The following is a 19,892-nucleotide window of genomic DNA, read 5'->3' on the forward strand; positions in this document are numbered from 1 at the left end:
GTTGTGGATTTCAAACCTATGGTTGACACTGCTGCATTTCCCATTAGCCACTGCACATGCTACAATGTCAATCATCAAATGCTTGCCCATGTCCACTGAAGGAGAACTCATACAGCAGACTATATGGTTTTCAGACAGCTTTAAGAAAATTCTTTTACAATCAGAGGTGAAATGTCTCTCTGTAGCTTCTATTCACTGCCCCAGTTTTTCTTTTGGATTTTACAAACCATTCCAAATGAGCCTAAATAACCTTGGGGGGAAAAAATGAACAAAGTTGGAAGGCTTGTATTTCCCCATTTCAAAACTTACTACAAAGCTGCAATAATCAGGACAGTGTGGAATTAACATATGTCTATAGATCAGATATGTCAGATTCACGTTTATAGATCAATGGAATAGAGCTGACAGTTCAGGAATAAATTCTTACATCACAATCAGTTATTTTCACATGTGTACTAATACAATTCAGTAGAACAGTCTTTTCAACAAATGGTTGTTGAGACAAGTGCTATCCATGTGTAAAAGAATGAAATTGGATCCCTACCTCACATCATACATGAAAATTAATTCAAAACAGATTATAGACTGAAATGGAAGTGTTAAAACTATAAAACTCTTACAAGAAAACATGGCAGTAAATCTCTGTAACCTTAGATCAGGGAATGGTTTCTCAATACAAAAGTAAAAAGAGATACTTTGAGTTCACCAAAATTATAAATTTCTGCTTCAAAGGATACCATCAAGAAAGTAAAAACCCACAGAATGGGAGAAAATACTTGTAAATCATATAACTGATAAATGACTTATAACCATAATATATAAAGAACTCTTCATAACTCAACAATAAAAAGCCAACCTAATTCAAAGATGGGACAAGGATTTAAATAGACATTTCTGCAAAGAAGATATAACAATGGCCAATAAGCACATGACAAGATGCTCAACACCATTAGTCATTAGGAAAATGCAAATAAAAAACATAATGTGATATACTTCACAATCACAAGGGTAACGAAAATCAAAATGATAAGACACTAAGTTTTGGGGAAGATGTAGAAAAACTGGAATCCTCATACATGTCTGTTGGAATTGTAAAATGGTACAGCAACTTTGGAAAAGAGTTTGGCAGTTCCTCAAATACTAAACATGGAGTTACCAAATGACCTAGCAATTCTATCTGTGGTTATAAACCCAAGAGAAATGAAAACTTATGTATACAAAAACTTGTGCACAAAAGCAACATTATTCATAATAGCCATAATGTGGAAATTATCCAAATGTCCATTAACTGATGAACAGATAAACAAAATGTGGTGTAGCCATACAATGGAATATTATTCAGTAATAACAAGAAATGAAGTTCTAATACATGCTATAACATGAATGAATCATTAACAAAGGGGAAGTCTGTCATGAAAGACCACAGGTAGAATAATTCTATGAAATGTCCACAATAGGTAAATCTGTTGAGACAAAATCTCCCAGGGACTGGGAGAAGGGAGAATTGAAAGTAGGTACTGATGGGTTCTTTTTGGGGTGATAAAAATGTGCTAAAATTAGGTAGTAATGGTTACATGGCTCTGTGGATATGTTAAAAACCCACTGAATTGTACATTTTAAAGATATTGAATTTTAAGGTATGTGAATCTGATAAAGCTGTTTTAAAAAATGCTGATATTTAACTATATTAAAAACAGCAATAGCAGAAGCTAACATGCACTGATTAACTACTATATGCCAGACAATGTGCTATATATATTACATGCTTTATGTTATTTTATCATCACAGCATCCTTTGAAGAACTGTATCAGCTGTTGCTGCGTAACAAACCACCTAAAACTCAGTGGTTTAAAAAAACATCTTTTTATTATTGCTCCCAAGTTTAGAACTATAGGCTGGTTAGTTCTTTTATTCTGGGTCAGGAGTGGCTATGTCTTTTGGGCTTCCTCTGAGGATGGCTCTGGTCAAGGTTGGCCTTAGATGGAACGACTGATTCTGCTGTAAGCTGTCTCATCCTCTAGAGGTGTGGCCTGGACTTGTCATAGCATTGACAGAGGTCCAAGGGAGCTGAAACACTTAAATCTTCTTGAACCTGGCTCAGAACCAGCACAGTCTTCTGTCACGTTCTATTGCAGCCTACTATAGACTAAACCAGATACAAAGGGTGGGAAACAGATTTTACCTCTTTAGGGAGGAGCCCTAAATGACAATTTTTCTGACATATGGAAACTTCTGCATCATTAAAAAACAGAGAAGCTTGGCTGTAAATATAGTTATCATTTAGTTATAAAGTTAACTAATAAGAATGAAGTTGTTTTGATAAAATTCTAAATAAAAAATTATGGAAGAGTTGTAGTTTCATACCAGTTTCAGCATCAAATGAAATTTGGCTTTTTTTTCTTATGCACAATACAGTTGACCCTTGAACACCGCGGGTTTGAACTGTGTGGGTCCATTTACAGGCGTGTTGTTTTAAAAAAATATATTGGAAATACTATGGAGATTAGTGATAATTTGAAATAACATTTTATTTTCTCTAGCTACTTTACTGAGAATACAGTATATAATACATATATGATATGTGTTGACTGTCTATATGGTTTTCAACTGCAAGAAGAATGGGATCCCATGCATGTTCAAGGGTTGACTGTATAAGAAATCTTAAGGAACAAAGATAAGTAGTTGCAAGTAGTAACCATTTGTAATAGTTTTACTTCCAAAAAATTAGACTAATGGAAGAATTGCAAAGAGCTTCCTTACACCCTTCATCCAAGCTTTCCCTAAAGTGAGCATCTTACATAATGATAGTACAATCATAAAAATTAAAAGTTAACATTGTTACAATACCATTACCTAAACTACAGACTTTATTTGGATTTCTCCAAACTTTTCTACTAGTGTCTTCTTTCTCTTACAAATCCAGGATCCCACATATGGAGATCTTTTTGTTTTTCTATTACTAACATATTACCTATATTTATAATTCTGAAAATTATAAATATGAAAAACATATCTGTGATCTTATTCAAGTAATGATTTAATAGGATACAGTTACCTAAGGAGTTCTGCAGCAGAGCCTAGATCACTGGTTCTCAATCTTGGCTGCACTATGATCCCCTGGGCATAATTAAATCTTTTGATGCCCAGACTGTATCTCAGACCAACTAAATCACCATCTCTGACAGAGACTGAGATTGGTATTTCTTCAAGTTCCCCAGTTGATTCCAATGTGCAGCTAAGAGTGAGGACCATCACGGAGATGTCATGGGAATTTCAACCCATTTAACTAACATGGTTATTCAAACAATTAAACATTTAGTACATATTTCCCCAAAAAGCCATAATGAGACTATCAAATGACTTACTTGAAGATATGATATACATAATGGCACTATTCTGATTAGCCATTCTAGGAATTCTGACAAAAAGGATACTTTAGTCTGCTATGACTTCTTCTCTAATGAAACTAGACAGATTTCTGATGAACAGTAATTCTTTTTCTAAATCAGTAGTTCACAACTGAGGCGATTTTGCCCCCTCAGGGACATCTGGCAATGTCTGAAAGCATTTTTGGTTGTCACAACTTGGGTGTTGTCACAACAAAAGTGGTGTTGCTGGCATCTAGTGAGTAGAGGCCAGGGATTCTGCTGAACATCGTGCAATGCACAGGAGAGGCTCCCACAACAAACAATTATCCAGCTTCAAATGCCAATAGTGCTAAGACTGAGAAATATTATTTTAAATCCTGAGTGCTATAGGAAAAATTTGGTTCACTGAGAGTAATCTAAGTTCTTTCATAATTTCAGTTAGAAAAAACAGTATTTGTTATATTGCATTTTGTAATCTTCATTTTATTTCCTCAAGTTTGGATTCCTAGAGCAGGATTAGGGCTACAGAAGTAAAGGCATTTCTCAGAAACACACTGATTATGACAAACTTCAACAGTGCAAACTTCTCCAAGCTCTCAGCACTGTACCTTGAGGTGTTTTTGCTAGAAACAACGCGCACTTAGTCTCCAAGTGATAAGGGAATAAGTGATAATGCAGTGTATACTCTTTTGATGGAGAAAGCAAAGCAGGAAGGACATGGTAGGGACTATGATTGTTTCCTAGGCTACAGGAGACTCTAGATATTCCTTACCAAGCTAGACCTAGAAAGTTCCTCAACAAATTGACTCCAGACTGATAGAGGTCTCTAAAGCCTTCATGAAAGGCATGTTAAGTGTACACACATGCTCAAGCTTAACACCCTAGAATTTTATGGAGCAGTGGTATATCTATATTGATCTGAATCCATCTGTACATTTATAGTATTGTAGATGCATAAAGAGAAAGACTTAAGGAAAAAGATATATATACAATACAATCTGATCCACTGTGGTGCTAATGTTGCAGGTAATTTTCTTTGATTTTTATTTCTAATGTTAACAATAATAAGCAATATTAATAGTACTGTTGATGGAATAAAAATTTCAGTAAGGTGTCCATGTTACAAAAAAAGTTTTTATGAGACCTAAGCAAAACCATTTTTACAGTGACATAATAAAAACACAGGAGTCCACATGTATATAAGATTATTTAATTACAGCACTATTTCTAATATTAAAAGAAGGGAAAGAAACTAAATATCTGTCAACAGTGGATAATCAGCGCATCCATACAATGGTACACCATGCAGCTGTTTAAGAACAAAACAACACTAAAAGCTCTCTGAGTACTGAAGAAAAATCTCCGAAATGTATTAAGTGAGGAAAAAAAAAGCACAGAACAATGTATATAGCAAGCTATCATTTGTGTAAAAAAGGGAAAAATATATCTAATTTGTTTGTGAAAAGGTAAAGTTTTTGAAGGATATATAAAAATTGGTAATACTGGTTGTCTTCAGGGAGAGGAAATGGGTTCCTGTTGGAGTATGAAAAGAGGGAGAGAGGTGGTGTCTTTCGTACTTTCTGAACTCTGAACCATGTTGCTAAAACCCAGGCAAATAATAAATTTAAAAGATTAAATCAACAAACGCCTAATGAATCCTTTTAAAGCTAACAAGTAATTTTTCTGTATGAATTATATTTCTCTATATAGAAACCCCTGCTGCATCAAGTTGTGTTAGCCTTAGATTGAAGATAAATAATTAAAAACAGCAGGTCCCCATCCCAATAAGACATCTAAATCTAGCTCAGTGCTATTTGATAAACCTTTTGGCTTCTCAATGAGTACCTTTCATACAGTATTCTCTATAGAAAAGAGTGACATTATTTTAAGCTTGTAGAAGTCCTTTTCCTATGAGCTCAAGTTTCCTATCTGTAAAACCAGGGCAAGAACTAGTGTTTTCCAGACACCCCTTCCCAAAGCCCTCCTATAACTTTTACTCAGCTAATAGCAACATATAACACTAACTTGTAAGGGAAATAAAGGGCTGTGGTTGTAAAGGCAGGAATAAGAAACATTTGCTCCCACGTTCCCTTTTCCCCAGCTACTAAAGCACACTGGAAAAAATTCTGGGCTCCAAAACATTCAAGTAACCATGATAACATTAGCTAACATTTACCGAACACTTTCATATGTCAGGCTCTGTTTAAGTACTTTATGTAAATTAACTCATTTTATCTTTACAACAATCTATGATGTAGATCATATTATCTCCAATTTACAGACAAAGAAACAGAGCAGCAAATATGGCAGAATCATTAAAAGAATGGACTCTCGAATCTAATTGCTGGGATTTGAAACCTTCTCTTCCTTAATAGTTGGGTGACCTTGATCTAGTTACTTAAATTTTGTGTCTGTTCCCTCATTTCTAAAATGGAGTTAATGGTAATATCTAAATATATGATTGTTACAAGGATTACATGACTTATAATCAGTTATTACTACTACCAGGTTTCTACCTAAGTTTACATCTCTCAAGTAGAAGAGCTAGGCTTTGAATCCAGGCAGACTGGAGTGTATATTTTTACTTCGCTAAAAGGCAGTCATCTGAAGCATGAGTTTAAAATTTTGGTACCCAAACAAAAATTTCAGATTTCTTCCCTTGTTATGCTTGTATAACATTTTTACCCAATAACTTGTCAAAGGTAAAGCCAACCTTGATAATATTCTAGTAAGTTTTACCTTTAAAAATTATTTTAAAATCTGAAACCTTATTTTAAGAGTTTATATTGAAGAGCTTTTCCTGTTAATTTATATTGCATTTAGATACTACCCCAATCAAGGAAGCACCATGAAATAAACACTTAATTACTACTGTTCAAGTGGGGAAGTCCGAGGGCAGCTTAGCGAACACGCTGCTGTACAGCAGTCACAGAGCCCAGCCGCCTATTTACAGCCTAAGGATGGATGCCAGGAGAAGCAGAGCAGGAGGGAAATACTGCAAATCTAGGCAGCTTTGTTGAATAACTATTAGTTTGCTTAAAGAAAAGTTTCAGTTAAATCACAGCCTCATTTAAATTAAAGCACAATCCAAGGCAGAGTACTTTGGAGGTCATGATTTCGCTCCCTTTCTGTATTAGTTTCCTATTGGTGCTGTAACAAGTTACTACAAATTTAGTGGCATGGAACAACACAATTTTGTCATCTTAGAGTTCTGTGGTTTAGAAGTACAAAATCAGTGTCTGCAGAGTTCTTTCTAGAGGCTGTAGTAGAGAATCTGTTTTCTTGACTTTTCCAAGTTTTAAGAGGTTACTCTTTCATTTTCAAAGGCTGCAATTGCTGGCCAAGTCTTTGTCATAGTCCATCACACTGATACCTATTCTTCTGTTTCCCTCTTTCATCTTTTCAGAACTTTTGTAATTACAGTAGGTCACAAGATAATACAGGATAGTCTCTGAATTAAAGGTTAGGTGATTCACCATCTTAATTCTACCTGAGTCTTTAATTTCCTCTTGCCATGTAACAGAACATACTCACAGGTTCCAGGGATTAGGACATGGACATCTTTGGGGGAGCTATTATTGTCTTTCATATCATCCTTGGTTCAAATAATTCAGGGTTCATTCATTCAGTAAGGCCATTTTATTGAGCAGTTAATATATTTCAGTCTCTGGTAGGCAATGGGGATACACAAAAGAACAGAATACTATCTTACTTGTCTATACTTAGTTGGCAATTCATGAAACAGTGCAATTACTGAAAGCTAGTTGAACAGAGAGATCATAAGTAAGGAACTTTCTTTACATACTGATGTGGTGGCATTCCACTAAAAGTGTTCTTTGTAGTGTATGTAATTATGTTGCTGGTTAGACATCTTAATAAAAGGCAATGGGATCTACAGATTCAATGCAATCCCTATCAAAATACCAATAGCATTCTTCAACGAACTAGAGCAAATAGTTCTAAAATCCATATGGAACCACAAAAGACCCCAGATAGCCGAAGCAATCCTGAGGAAGAATAAAGTGGGAGGGATTACGCTCCCCGACTTCAAGCTCTACTACAAAGCCACAGTAATCAAGACAATTTGGTACTGACACAAGAAGAGACCCATAGACCAATGGAACAGACTAGAGAGCCCAGATATAAACCCAAGCATATATGGTCAATTAATATACAATAAAGGAGCCATGGATATACAATGGGGAAATGACAGCCTCTTCAACAGCTGGTGTTGGCAAAACTGGACAGCTACATGTAAGAGAATGAAGCTGGATTTTTGTCTAACCCCATACACAAAAGTAAACTCAAAATGCATCAAAGACCTGAATGTAAGTCATGAAACCATAAAACTCTTAGAAGAAAATATGGGCAAAAATCTCTTGAATATAAACATGAGTAACTTTTTCCCGAACGCATCTCCTCGGGCAGGGGAAACAAAAGCAAAAATGAACAAATGGGACTACATCAAGCTAAAAAGCTTCTGTACAGCAAAGGACACCATCAGCAGAACAAAAAGGCATCCTACAGTATGGGAGAATATATTTGTAAATGACATGTCTGACAAGGGGTTAACATCCAAAACATATAAAGAACTCACACCTCAACACCCAAAAAGCAAATAACCCTATTAAAAAATGGGCAGAGGATATGAACAGACCCTTCTCCAAAGAAGAAATTCAGATGGCCAACAGGCACATGAAAAGATGCTCCACATTGCTAGCTTTCAGGGAAACGCAAATTAAAACCACAATGAGATATCACCTCACACCAATTAGGATAGCCAACATCAAAAAAGACTAGGAACAACAAATGCTGGCAAGGATGTGGAGAAAGGGGAACCCTCCTATACTGCTGGTGGGAATGTAAACTAGTTCAATCATTGTGGAAAGCAGTATGGAGATTCCTCAAAGAACTAAAAATAGAAATACCATTTGACCCAGGAATTCCACTTCTAGGAATTTACCCCAGGAATGTAGGATTCCAGTTTCAAAAAGACATATGCACCCCTAAGTTTTTCTGCAGCACTATTTACAGTAGCCAAGAAATGGAAGAAACCTAAGTGACCATCAGTAGATAAATGGATAAAGAAGATGTGGTACATATACACAATGGAATATTATTCAGCCATAAGAAGAAAACAAATCCTACGATTTGCAACAACATGGATGGAGCTAGAGGGTATTATGCTCAGTGAAATAAGCCAGGCAGAGAAAGACAAGTACCAAATGATTTCACTCATCTGTGGAGCATAAGAACAAAGCAAAAACTGAATGAACAAAACAGCAGCAGATTCACAGAACCCAAGAATGGACTGACAGTTGCCAAAGGGAAAGGAACTGGGGAGGGTAGGTGGGAAGGGAGGGAGAAGGGGAATAAGGGGCATTACAATTAGCACACATAACATGGGGTGGGGGCACGGGGAAGGCAGTATAGCACAGAGAAGACAAGTAGTGACTCTATACCATCTTACTACACTGATGGACAGTGACTGTAATGGCGTATGTGGTGGGGATTTGATAATGGGGGTAATTTAGTAACCACAATGTTGCTCATGTGATTCTATATTAATGATACAAAAACGAAGGCAATGGGGTATAGTGTAAAAACTTAGATTTTTAAGACAGGCTAAAGTCCAAAGATAAAAATACTGGATATCTAAGCCTCAGGCTTCTTATCTCTAAAGTGGGGATAAGTTGATCTATCTCAAAGTATAAATGTTTATTATAACGATTAAATAGGAATACATTCTCCTTGCATTGTATTCTGAAAATGTTTTCTTTCCCTTCTCATGTTTTAAGTATCTAACATTTGTTTCAACATTTCCATGACTAGCCTTGCACTAAACTATAAAAGAACATAAAAAGCAACGTTATAGTCCCTGCCCTCAAATTTAAACATTGTTGGTAAAGTAACGTACTTGCATATGACAAAATTAAATATATATTTATGTATACCTAAAGGGGCTCCATGAAAGAGGTGGGACTTAAGCACCCATTAGGAAAGCAAATATATAGTGACGTAATTAAGGCTGATTTCCTTTACCTTGAAAACACAAGCAAACAAACCCTGGAATATTATAAGGCGAGAATTTAGGAATGTCCACTTAACTTTGGAGCTTGAATAGGCTTTTGGGATCAATCTAACAGTGAATTTCAAACTGTTCCCTAGATACCTAGAAATCCATAGATGTAATGGAAAAGGAAACCCAGGTTAAATCCCTCCTCTAATTCTGCTTTATCTTTGGATGAAAATAAAAACTACTAGGTTAAATATACGTTGAGATTATCTGTGGATCTTAACAGTCCACAGCTTTCCTAAATTTAACAAAGAAAAAGTAAACGTTCGGGCAGTTTTGAGAAACAACTATCAGTAACCACAGAAATCTAATGGGCTTACTTTTGCATTGTTTTATTAGTGATTTGGAAGACTAGGTCGTAAACCATCAGGAACACCCACAAACCTTATCAACAGTACTGTGAACAACGGAATACTCTGCGCTTTCCCTGTGACTACGAGCTGATTCTCCCTTACATACATTATCTTATCACTTCACGTAGCAACAGTGCAGGCCAATTTGGGGTTCACTAATTTTTCTGCCCAGGTTTTCGTTTATGTTAATAAGGAATTAAGAAAAATAACTTTCTGAAAGACACAGACAGAAGCGTAGGACTAGACTAGAACTATATGCTGCCTAAACGAGGTTGAACACGAATGGTCCATCCATCCATGAGGAATGTGTAAAAGTGCCCAAAAACATCATCGCGTATCGACAGAAGTGTGGAATTCGAGAAAACCTAACCACGGTTTAAAAAAGAAAATAGAGAAGAAAGGAAAAAAAGGCAGACTACTGCGCTGGTTCTTCCTTGAGTCCCAGGTCCGCGACACAGAGCCGAGACGAAGCCGCCTAAGGAGGGTCGCGGCCCTACTGGCCTCCCTCCCTCCCTCATGGAGGCTCAGAGCCGCGCTCCTTTCCCTCCTGGGTACAACCCCCGAGCCAGTTCATTCCCTCACCAGGAGTCGCGGACCAGGTCTGACGGCAGACACGGTCAGGCGCCGGCTCCACCGCGCTCTTCCCGCTCCAGAGAAGCGGGCTCGGGGCGGACGGCAGGAAGCTGCTCAACGCGCAGCCGCCGCGGCCTCCAACCACCCGCCCGCGGAGGGGCGCTAGGCGTCCCTGATCTGCTGACCGCGGCCCGTGGCGGGGAGGAGGGTGGAAGCGAGCTGCGGCGCCGGCGCCGACGCCAGGGAGGTAGGTAGTCTTCGGCCTCTGTTCGCCACTCGCGTAATTCCAGTCACAGCGGCAAGCGTGCCCCCTCGGCCCGTCCTTTTCTCTCCCGCTCCTGCCGCCGTTACGAATGGAACAGTCTCGCGGGGGGGATTGTGGGAGGCGCAAGCTCGAGGGGTGGGGGGTATGGGGGGGCGGGGGAGGAGGAGACGGCGGCGGCCGTGGCGGCGGTTGGTAGCAGTGGGGGCGGGGAAGGGGGGGGAGGAAAGACGAGGTGGAGGAGCGGCTTGGGCTCGCGCCGCGGAAGGTACGCGTGAAGGCCCGCGCCACGGCCGGCGGGACATGGGCCAAGGGAAAGTGGGGGACCGTGCGAGGAGGCGCCTCTAAGCGAGCGCGTGCGAGTTGGTGGGCGCGCAAGGCGGCCGCAGGCGGTGGTTGGAGGGAGCAGCGAGCTGCGAGCCCAGATACACTCTGGCGCGTGCGGGCGGGCGTGCGCGCTTCGCCGCCCGAGTCGGGTGAGGGGGGAGGACAGCGGGGGAGAACGCGAGGAGGGAGGAGTGGGAGGTGGGGGGGGCACGCGGCGCCCTTCGCTCCCTCCCTCCCTAGGAGCTGCCGCCGCCGCCGCTCTGCCGCCGCCGCTCCCGCCGCCATTTTGGGTTCGCTTTGCGGAGGGGGAGACGATCCCCGTCTCGGTTGCGGGACCCGCCTCCCCTCAGTTTCCCCCGCTTAGCCCCGCGCCTTTCCCTTCTCCTCTCTCGCATTTCCGCCCGTCAGCTCACCCGCTGGCCGCCTCCTGACAAGCGGGAGGGATCCGCCGTGGACCAGGGGAAGCGGAGGAGCCGGGTGGCGGCCGCCCCCTCTTCCCCACTTCCCTGCACTCTCATCTCTCTCGGCCTCGGCCTCTGACACGGTGAGTAGAGGCGCCTGGAGAGGCCTTCGGGCCTAAGTACTCCCTCAGCGGCTCAGCCCTTGGCTCCCCGGGAGCTGCTGTCATCTCCCGGACCTGGACCTCCGGGAGAGCGGTGGTAAGGATGGGGGAGGGGAGGGGATAGAAGGGGATCCTGAGCTTACCGGGAAGTCCCTCCTGGCGGGGGTGAAGGGGTGTCCCTGACAGGCGGGCTCCGGGCTTGGGGGCGGGGGCGGGAAAGTGAGCGAGTGGAGGCGGAGTCGGCTGCGCCCCTTGACAGGTTAGTTGGTGTGCTGTGTAGGCACGGTTGGAGCATCCATCCCCATAGTCCAGTTTGTGTCTGTTGATGATCTCTGAGGGTGGCTTACTTGTGTGGTCAGGACTGTGGTGTCTCCAAAACCCTGAACTGGGATGTGGGAACGATAGAATGATCTCAGGGTTTTAAGTTTAATAAATGTTACTGGTTAGTTTGTATATGGAAAGACATGTTTTTGGTCTAAAAGACAGATGGTCTGTTGGTGTATAGCGGCTGTGTTTGTGTGTATATGCAAGGAAGGAAAGTGTTCCGAAAGAGTTTGCTTGTATTTGTATAAGTGTAATGGAGTTCCCCTCAAAAGTTAGCTTATTTTTAAAATATAACTTGGGATGTTCCCTCCTGGCCCGATATGTGTGTGTTTTAGGAATCGGGAGCCCCTTATTACTTGCTGGGAAAGAGAAGTCTTGTCAGTATGTTAGACAACATAGCACATATGTGGTGTGGTCAGGGATGGGAGAAAGTTGTCATAGTCAGTTTTGGTCTTTAGAATAGTTTGTTCCTCTTAATAGAGTGAATTGTGTAAATGTGAAGGCCCAGGACGACTTTAACAGAACAATTACTATGGGGGTATAAAAAATGGATGGCCTTTTTGTTGAGCTTTAAAAAAAAAATATTAACACTTTGCAATAGGATAAAACTTGTATTTTTCAGAATATTCTTTAAGTTTCTTTGTGACCCCAAATCTATGAAAATGTCTTCTCTCAGATTACAAACCAGGACATTGAGGCATAAAGAGATAATTTTTCCAAGGTCACACGTTAAATTGGCGCCAAAGTTGGGACTCTTGCTCAGAGATTTTGACTACTCATCCAGTAGTATATACACTATATCCTAGTGCCTCAGGAGGTGTTCGTCAGGCAGATATGAATTTACTGGAAAAATAGAGGCATATATGACTATTTGGGTTGAATTCGATAGAGATCAATTGTGACAAACATTTATATGGAGCATAGATTATCCTTGCCAGGTTGGCCTATATGAAATGAGTATCCTTGACTTTATTATGTATTGTTTGTGGAGCTTCCTCCAGAGCATTTCTGATACTTTAGCTTGTGTATTTAAGGGAGGGATATCTTTCATAGTTTAGCTTGTACCAGAGTAGCTGTATGAGGGCTGACAGCTTAACTTTAAATCTGTCGGAGGAAGGATCTTCTTTCATTCATTCAACAAATAGTTACTGAGTAACTACTCAATAAAGGGTCCCTGCCTTGGTGTGAGAATAATCAAGGTGACCCTATCAAAACAGCCTGGGTGCATAGAGGGACCTTGTCTTGACAGTGATATGGATTGAGAAAGGCAGAAAAGTCATTGTGGAATTGAAACGAAGAAACCTTCCTAAAGAGTGTGTTGTTTGGAAGGAATTTAGATCTTCCAGATATCTTAATATGGAAAGATACAAGTTACATATTTAAGAATCTAACAGGATGGTCAGTTTGTGATACAGTGTTCCTTTTTTGGCATTTATGAGTAAACTTGTTTTCGGGATCTGGGAATTGTTGGTATATGTGTGCCTATAGGTATTGGAATTTTTTGGCTGGACTGAAGGAATTCTTCAAAAGACTAATTTTGTAGTGAGGATTCCTTCTTTGAATATGAGGGAAGAATACTTGAACTAAGCCAACTTAACTGTATATTTCTTTGGAAAATGAAATGTTTTTGATATGCTAGATTAGTGGTTCTTAAAGTTTTTTTGGGTTACTTATCCTTCTGAGAATCGAATGAAAGATCCTCACTGTAGAAAATGAGCATAAGCACAATCATACAAATATGCATATAATTTTAGGAAAAATTGTAATGAAGTAGAACCAATTTATATTCAGGTCTCATTTGAAAGCCTTTTTAAAAATATATTTTGGGGCGGAGTTGTTGGTATGAGATTAAGATGAAAGATTCTGTGACAGTATATTTGAGCATGCTGACAGAACTTTGAGATCCATGTTTTGTATTCTGTATATTTTCTTTATTCTTTTTCATTATCTTTTTGTTTTCAAACTCATCTCTTTCTAGTTTTGCCTTGGGACTCAGGTGTTTTGAAGCTCATTTCCTGGAATTTACCTTATTTATAACATTATTGAGTTAATTCAGTGCAGGGACACAAAGATGAATAATATATAACCTCTGTCCTTGAAGAGATTCTGATCCAGTTGAAGCTATGAATTGTAGTTTGGTAGGGGTTTTCAAAGGGGCAAGGAAGAGGGAAGCATAGTCCTAGAAATTGAGTTTCTTGACTTAACTGCAGGGAGTTTTTGCCATTATTCTTAGGAAGCTATAAAGTCTTCACAACCTGTATACAACTTTGTAGCAACAAAATGTGTTTTGTTGTCATTTGATGTTTTGGGATGAAGGAACTCTCTGGTTTGAAAAGGAAGCAATCATTGGTTGCATTCCTCATCTTGTTTTGGATGTATTTCTGTAGTGAGTTTATGTAAGAAGGTTTTAATGTCTTTTTTGCACATACATGCATCTCGAAACACTTCTAGGGTAAAATCCAGTAGCTGTATGACAGACTACCCATGAATCAGGTACTGTAAATTAAAAATAATCACTGCATTTTAAAAGGAACAAGAACTTGAGAAAGATGTTTTAATAGGACAGGTTATAGGATTCAGTAAAGTATTGGAGAGATCTTAAGAAAAATGGTCTCTCTTTTCTTTATTGTCATAGCCTCTGTAGAAGAATGTATAAATTTGTGAAAAGTTTAATGTTTTCTCTAATTTTTAAGTTGGGTAGTTGGTTCATAAGGTTTTTAATAACATCATATAATATATGTAGTGTGTATATAGGTATGTGTATATATAGTCTCGTATGTATATTTCACAATTCAAAAAAATAATCCTTGTAAATCAAAACCGCAATGAGATACCACCTCGTATCAGAATAGCTAGTATCAATCAATCAATAAGTAAAATAATAACTGTTGGTGAGAATGCGGAGAAAAAGGAATGCTTGTACACTGGTGGGAATGTAAATTGGTGCAACTACGATGGAAAGCAGTATGGAGGGCTCTCAGAAAATTAAAAATAGAAATACCATATGACCCAGTAATTCCACTTCTGGGAATTTACCTGAAGAAAACAAAATCACTAATTTGAAAAGATATGTGCACCCCTGTTTATCACAGCATTGTTTACAATTGCCAAGACACAGAAAGCAAACTAAATGTCCCATTGATAGGTGAATGGATAAAGAAGGCGTTGTACATATATACAATGGAATATTCCTCAGCCATAAAAAGAAATGAGATCTTGCCATTGGGACAACATGGATGGACCTAGAGAACATTATCCTAAGTGAATAATAGACAAATACTATATGATTTCACTTATATGTAGATTCTACAATGCAAAACAAATGAACCAACAAAACAAGTAGATTCATAAACAAAGGATAGACTGGTGGTTGCTGTAAGGGAAGGGGTGGATGGATGAGCAAAATAGGTAAAGTAGATAAAGAGATAGGAACTTCTGATTATAAAATAGTCACAAGGATAAAAGTACAGCACAGGGAGTATAGTCAATAATATTTGTGTTATCTTTTCATGTTGACAGATGCCAACTACACTTATTGTGGACATTTAGTGATTATAATTGTCAAATCACTACATTGTACATCTGAAACCAGTATAATGTATATCAACTATACCTCAATAAAAAATGCTTGTAATAATCACAAATTATTCAAGATCTTTAAGGATAAAGAGTGAAAAGCTATTTTCTTGTTCTACTTTTGAGTTATATTCTAAAATATGAAGCATAACTATATCTTGCTAGGCACTGTGTCTTTACAGTATTAGAACCACTTAAGGCTTTATTCTAAGTCTTCTTCCATGCCTAATGAATAAAGAATTGGCCACATTCATTTCTGCCGAAAAATGATCTGCCTGCATGCAGTGGACAAGTTTTATCATATCTGTAGATGGTACATCTTCAGTTAAATAATTTCATATTGCTATTTGAGTTATGTGTTAACTTGAGTCTTTTAAATATAATACAACTTTACTGAAGTCTGCTGTGAGGTGGCAGCCTTTCCAGAACCATGAGCTATCTTAAACCTGTCTGCCGTAAGAGAAGGAAATGAAAATAATTTGTTTTGTTTTGAGCTGTATTGCTAGTTTTTTTTCTTTTCATTATTTTCCTTTAAATTACTTGTGATTTTTTTGTGTATGTTCTTTTGTATGGAGAGGTTAGATTTTCATACTTATCTTATTTAATGATAACTGTCAATCTTACATTTCATGTTTTAGAAATCCCTTTTTTAGTGACTGCCTCACTGGGGGTGTTAATGGCAGAGTGCTGTTGACACAACATAATTAATAAATTATGTATTCCAATGATGACAGAAACTTAATAACCTTATTGCTATTTCAGAGTTGTATTTCCTTCATTGAGGAATTTCATTCCGTTTCTTTTGTTTGAAGAATCTGTAAGTTTTACTTTTAGTGGTAATTGTTTTTGTTTTCTTTAGTGTGTAGTCATTTGCTTTTGGACATGCAAGTTGATAGGATTGTATATATGTATTTTTTCATTTAATTTTGCTCACTTTTAGACTGGAGAATTTCAAACATATAGAAATGAAGAGATATAATATATAATGAGTTTTTATGTGCTCAACATCCAGCTTCAACAGTTACCAACACCTAGTTATCACACTATATCCCCATCTACTAGCCTTCTCTGCCTCCTTACCCTCTGCTTATTTTGGAGCAAATCTTTCAGACTTTATATCACTTCTTCCATAAATACTTCAGTGTATACATTCTTTTTACTATTAAATGGGAATTTATTTCTTCATAGTTATGTTTATAGAACTTTTTAAATAAAGTATCAGAAGACTGCTACTACTCTTTATATTAAATACTTGTAATCTATATTATCTGTCAATAAGGGATTCTTTCTGTAAACGAAGAGGAAATGAGCTAATAGAAATTCATCTCATTGCTTTAGAGGTTTGCATTGAAAAATGCAGTTAGTTCCTATGTTTGCCAGAAAAGCTTATCAGCTTTTTTCAAAAGCACAATGCACAAGTGAGAAATAATATGTCTTTCACAGTTTTTTTGTTTGTGTTTCTTGTCATAGTGACAAGATCCTTAAAACATTTAGTTCTCTTAGTTCCTCTTGGTTTTCTAACTTGATCCAGTTATCACAAGGAAATCAGATGATACTGATGATGTTGAACAGAGGTGAAATTGGTCTAAAATCAATTTACCATGGTAAAGAGGATGAAATGCGTTTGTTTTGAATTTTGAAATTCTAGTTGTGGACATTTGAAAATCCATACTGTTGCTTAAGTTGCTAAATATAAACCATGTTACAGAGCATGATTATCTTGTTGAGTGGACAAATTAAAAAAAAAAAAAGGTAAATATTCCTATTGAGTTACAAAGATGAATCAGAGTATAGAGATTTGAAGTGGCTGCTAAAAAGTAGAATTAAAATATATCTTTTCCTTTCACAAAAGGTAGACAGTTATAACTCAGATGAATGTGAATTGCATCATTAGTGAAAATTTGGTTGATTGATCTTTAGTTATATCTTATGTTATAGTCCCATAGTAAACAAATCATGGATCTTTGACTTAATCTTGTTTTACATTTTATTCTGTCTTTTCCACCTTGATACCAAATTGTTCTTCTCATTCAGTTTATTTGTTCTAAGACCACAGGTGGAGAGTGTGTCAGTTTATAAACAGCTATATTATGGCTTCTTGTTATAAATTACATTTAAAATGTGGAGGAGACATTCCTTTTGATAAGGTATCTTAAATTCAGCACTGTTGAAAATGAAAGCTCTGGAGTTTAAATATTTACTAGCATAAGTCTAACAGGGCTGAATGGAGAGATATTTTAGATTGTCACAGCTAACCCTGACATTTGAGATAATGGGGAGTGTATCAATCTCATATAATAATTACTGGGTAAAACAATATTATACATAGTATAAAGGTCTTCAAAGAAGATTGGAGTATATACATCTCAAATAAGTAGAGATTCCATCAAGCTAAATAACAGAGGTTGGAAAGTTAAAGTTTAGATGCAGACTCATATCAAATAAAAAGAACAATCACCTTGAACTCAGTGAGTTAGAAATATAAGTTAATCTTATATTTGTGTGTGTGCTTAAGGGAAAAAACCTCAACTAAATGTAGAACAAAGTCAGAATTTAATTCAATTTAACAAGTACTTCTGTTCCTTCATTAATTATTCAACCAACATTTTTTCAATGCTTATTCTAGAGAGTTGTGAATCTAGTAAGAAGAACAGTATATTAACATATTACAATATACAATATGATACATTTCTCCTAGGTAGAGGGGGGAGAAAGTTCTTAAATCTCTGGGGAGAAAGGAAAAGATACAGGTGGCTTGCTACTAATGGGAAGAGCAAACTTTTATAAAATAAGTATGAATTATTCAGTAAGACTCAGAGGGGCCATTCTAGGTAGAGAAAGATCATCTGTAAAGGTATGAAAATAAATATAACATTGAATGAGTTTAGGGGACTGTACTTGGGTCAATATACTTTCCACCCATTCTCCTGTGATTTCCTGTATCTTCAGTACTATGTAAGGTTGGCTTTTGTACTTAAGAGATCAACGAAATAAAGATGAACTCTCTTCAATACACTCTACTTAGACAAATTAGTATATTGTTACAGATAAAGGTAATTTCTAAGAAAGATTAAAACCAAGAAAATTGGTTATGTTTTATTCAGAAAAATTTTACTAGAATACATTGTACTCCTTCAGCATTTTAGTTAATCAGGCCTTGATTATAATAGGTATCTAGCCAAATTTTTTTTTTAATATGTAATTGCTTTTCTTAATAGTGAATAAATTTCCCAGCCTCCGCACTGGTCTGTTTTCCCACAATTTGTTGAAAATCCCAAATAGTGATAAAGATCATGGACTCTGAAATCAGATTGATTAAGCTCAGATTCCAGTTTTGCTACTTACTGACTATATAATCTTTAGCAAAATACTTAATGGTCTTTGGTTTCCTTGACTGTAAAATGGTAATATTTACAGCAAAAGGTTATTGGAATTTTTGTATGAGTTAGTACATGTAAAGTGCTTAGCATAATGCATAATAAAGATTTGCTATTACTATTAGTTATTTTTTTTGTTTCCTAAAAAGAACTTTTTTCATTAAAGCAAATGAGCTCCCTTATATATATTTCCTATATGAGGTTAATATATACAAAATACATTTTGAAAGTGTATATAAACAACCTACATATGTATATATTTTTTCTAATTCTCATTTTATCTTATTTCCCTCACATGTGAATTCTGCTTTTGTTTTTTCCCACTTAACTCCAAGCTAGACTTTTTTTTTGGCTTCTTTTTACCTTCTTACCTAATCGAGGATTTGTCTCCAAAATGAACAGAAATGTATCTTACTATGTGAACTTTTTAGGGTGGAGAACCTTAAGTCTTTGAACTGAATTAGGCTTAGTTATGGCAGTTCTTTTAAAGTTGTCCAGTATTTTCTTTGATTTTTTTAGAAGCCCAGTGTATTCTTCTAAAGGAGAACCCATCTCTTTAAACTAAACATACCTCATGTGATTCAGAAACAAGACCAATGTGTATTTATTGAGTGCTTACTATGTGCCAGGTACTAGGATACATTGCCTAACAAAGTAAGGTCCTTGGGCATTTTCTTTTCCTTTTCTTTTCCTTTTCCAGGATAAGAGCTTTCAGTATGCTGTAACATACTGCTGCTGTCATAGTACATGTGATTCAAATAAGACTTTTGTTCTTAAGGTATAGCAGAGATTTCTTAAGGAGTGTCTTGGAATTTGATTATTTTATGCCAAAGCAAATCAATTCTAGGTCAGAAATCTCTTTGTCTTTAGGAATCTTTATTGTGTGCCTGTTTTATCCAGGCAGTCCATGGGATAGTTAGTCCTAGGGGATATTGGTAGGAAAAACCAGCCTTCTGCCTCCTGTGCCTTTTAAAAGAAAGAATATTCATTCTTTCATTCAAGTATTAATTGTGTACTTATTTTATGCCAAGTACTGTTCTCATCCCAGAGGATATAGTAGTGAATAAAACAGTCAAAACTCACTTCTCTCATG

At 37.5% G+C, this 19,892-nt stretch overlaps 2 protein-coding genes across 15 annotated transcripts in view; one reads left to right on the forward strand and one right to left on the reverse strand.

Annotated features, from left to right (window-relative positions):
* DAP3 (death associated protein 3) overlaps window positions 1-13,290 on the reverse strand; it is a 31,844-nt gene extending 18,554 nt beyond the window's left edge. Inside the window, exons 1-2 of one of the 7 annotated variants that reach the window (XM_037016782.2) lie at window positions 10,381-10,512; window positions 6,904-7,036 (exon numbers count right to left, since the gene is read on the reverse strand). In XM_037016782.2, coding sequence (XP_036872677.2) covers window positions 6,904-6,958 — 55 coding nt within the window. In that variant the 5' untranslated portion in view covers window positions 6,959-7,036; window positions 10,381-10,512. Of the gene's footprint in view, window positions 1-6,903; window positions 7,037-10,380; window positions 10,517-11,373; window positions 11,507-11,665 lie in introns of those variants that run through there. The other 6 variants (XR_012124931.1, XM_073221386.1, XM_017676639.3 and 3 more) reach the window with 6 other exon arrangements.
* ASH1L (ASH1 like histone lysine methyltransferase) overlaps window positions 10,488-19,892 on the forward strand; it is a 217,948-nt gene continuing 208,543 nt past the window's right edge. For 4 of the 8 annotated variants that reach the window (XM_037016772.2, XM_073221365.1, XM_073221366.1 and 1 more), the window contains exon 1: window positions 11,369-11,504. The gene's annotated coding sequence lies outside the window, so the exon portion shown is untranslated. Of the gene's footprint in view, window positions 10,619-10,839; window positions 10,902-11,368; window positions 11,505-19,892 lie in introns of those variants that run through there. The other 4 variants (XM_073221363.1, XM_073221362.1, XM_073221361.1 and 1 more) reach the window with 4 other exon arrangements.

The sequence above is a fragment of the Manis javanica genome, chromosome 14 (genome assembly GCF_040802235.1).
Source record: "Manis javanica isolate MJ-LG chromosome 14, MJ_LKY, whole genome shotgun sequence".
Taxonomy (NCBI): Eukaryota; Metazoa; Chordata; class Mammalia; order Pholidota; family Manidae; genus Manis; species Manis javanica.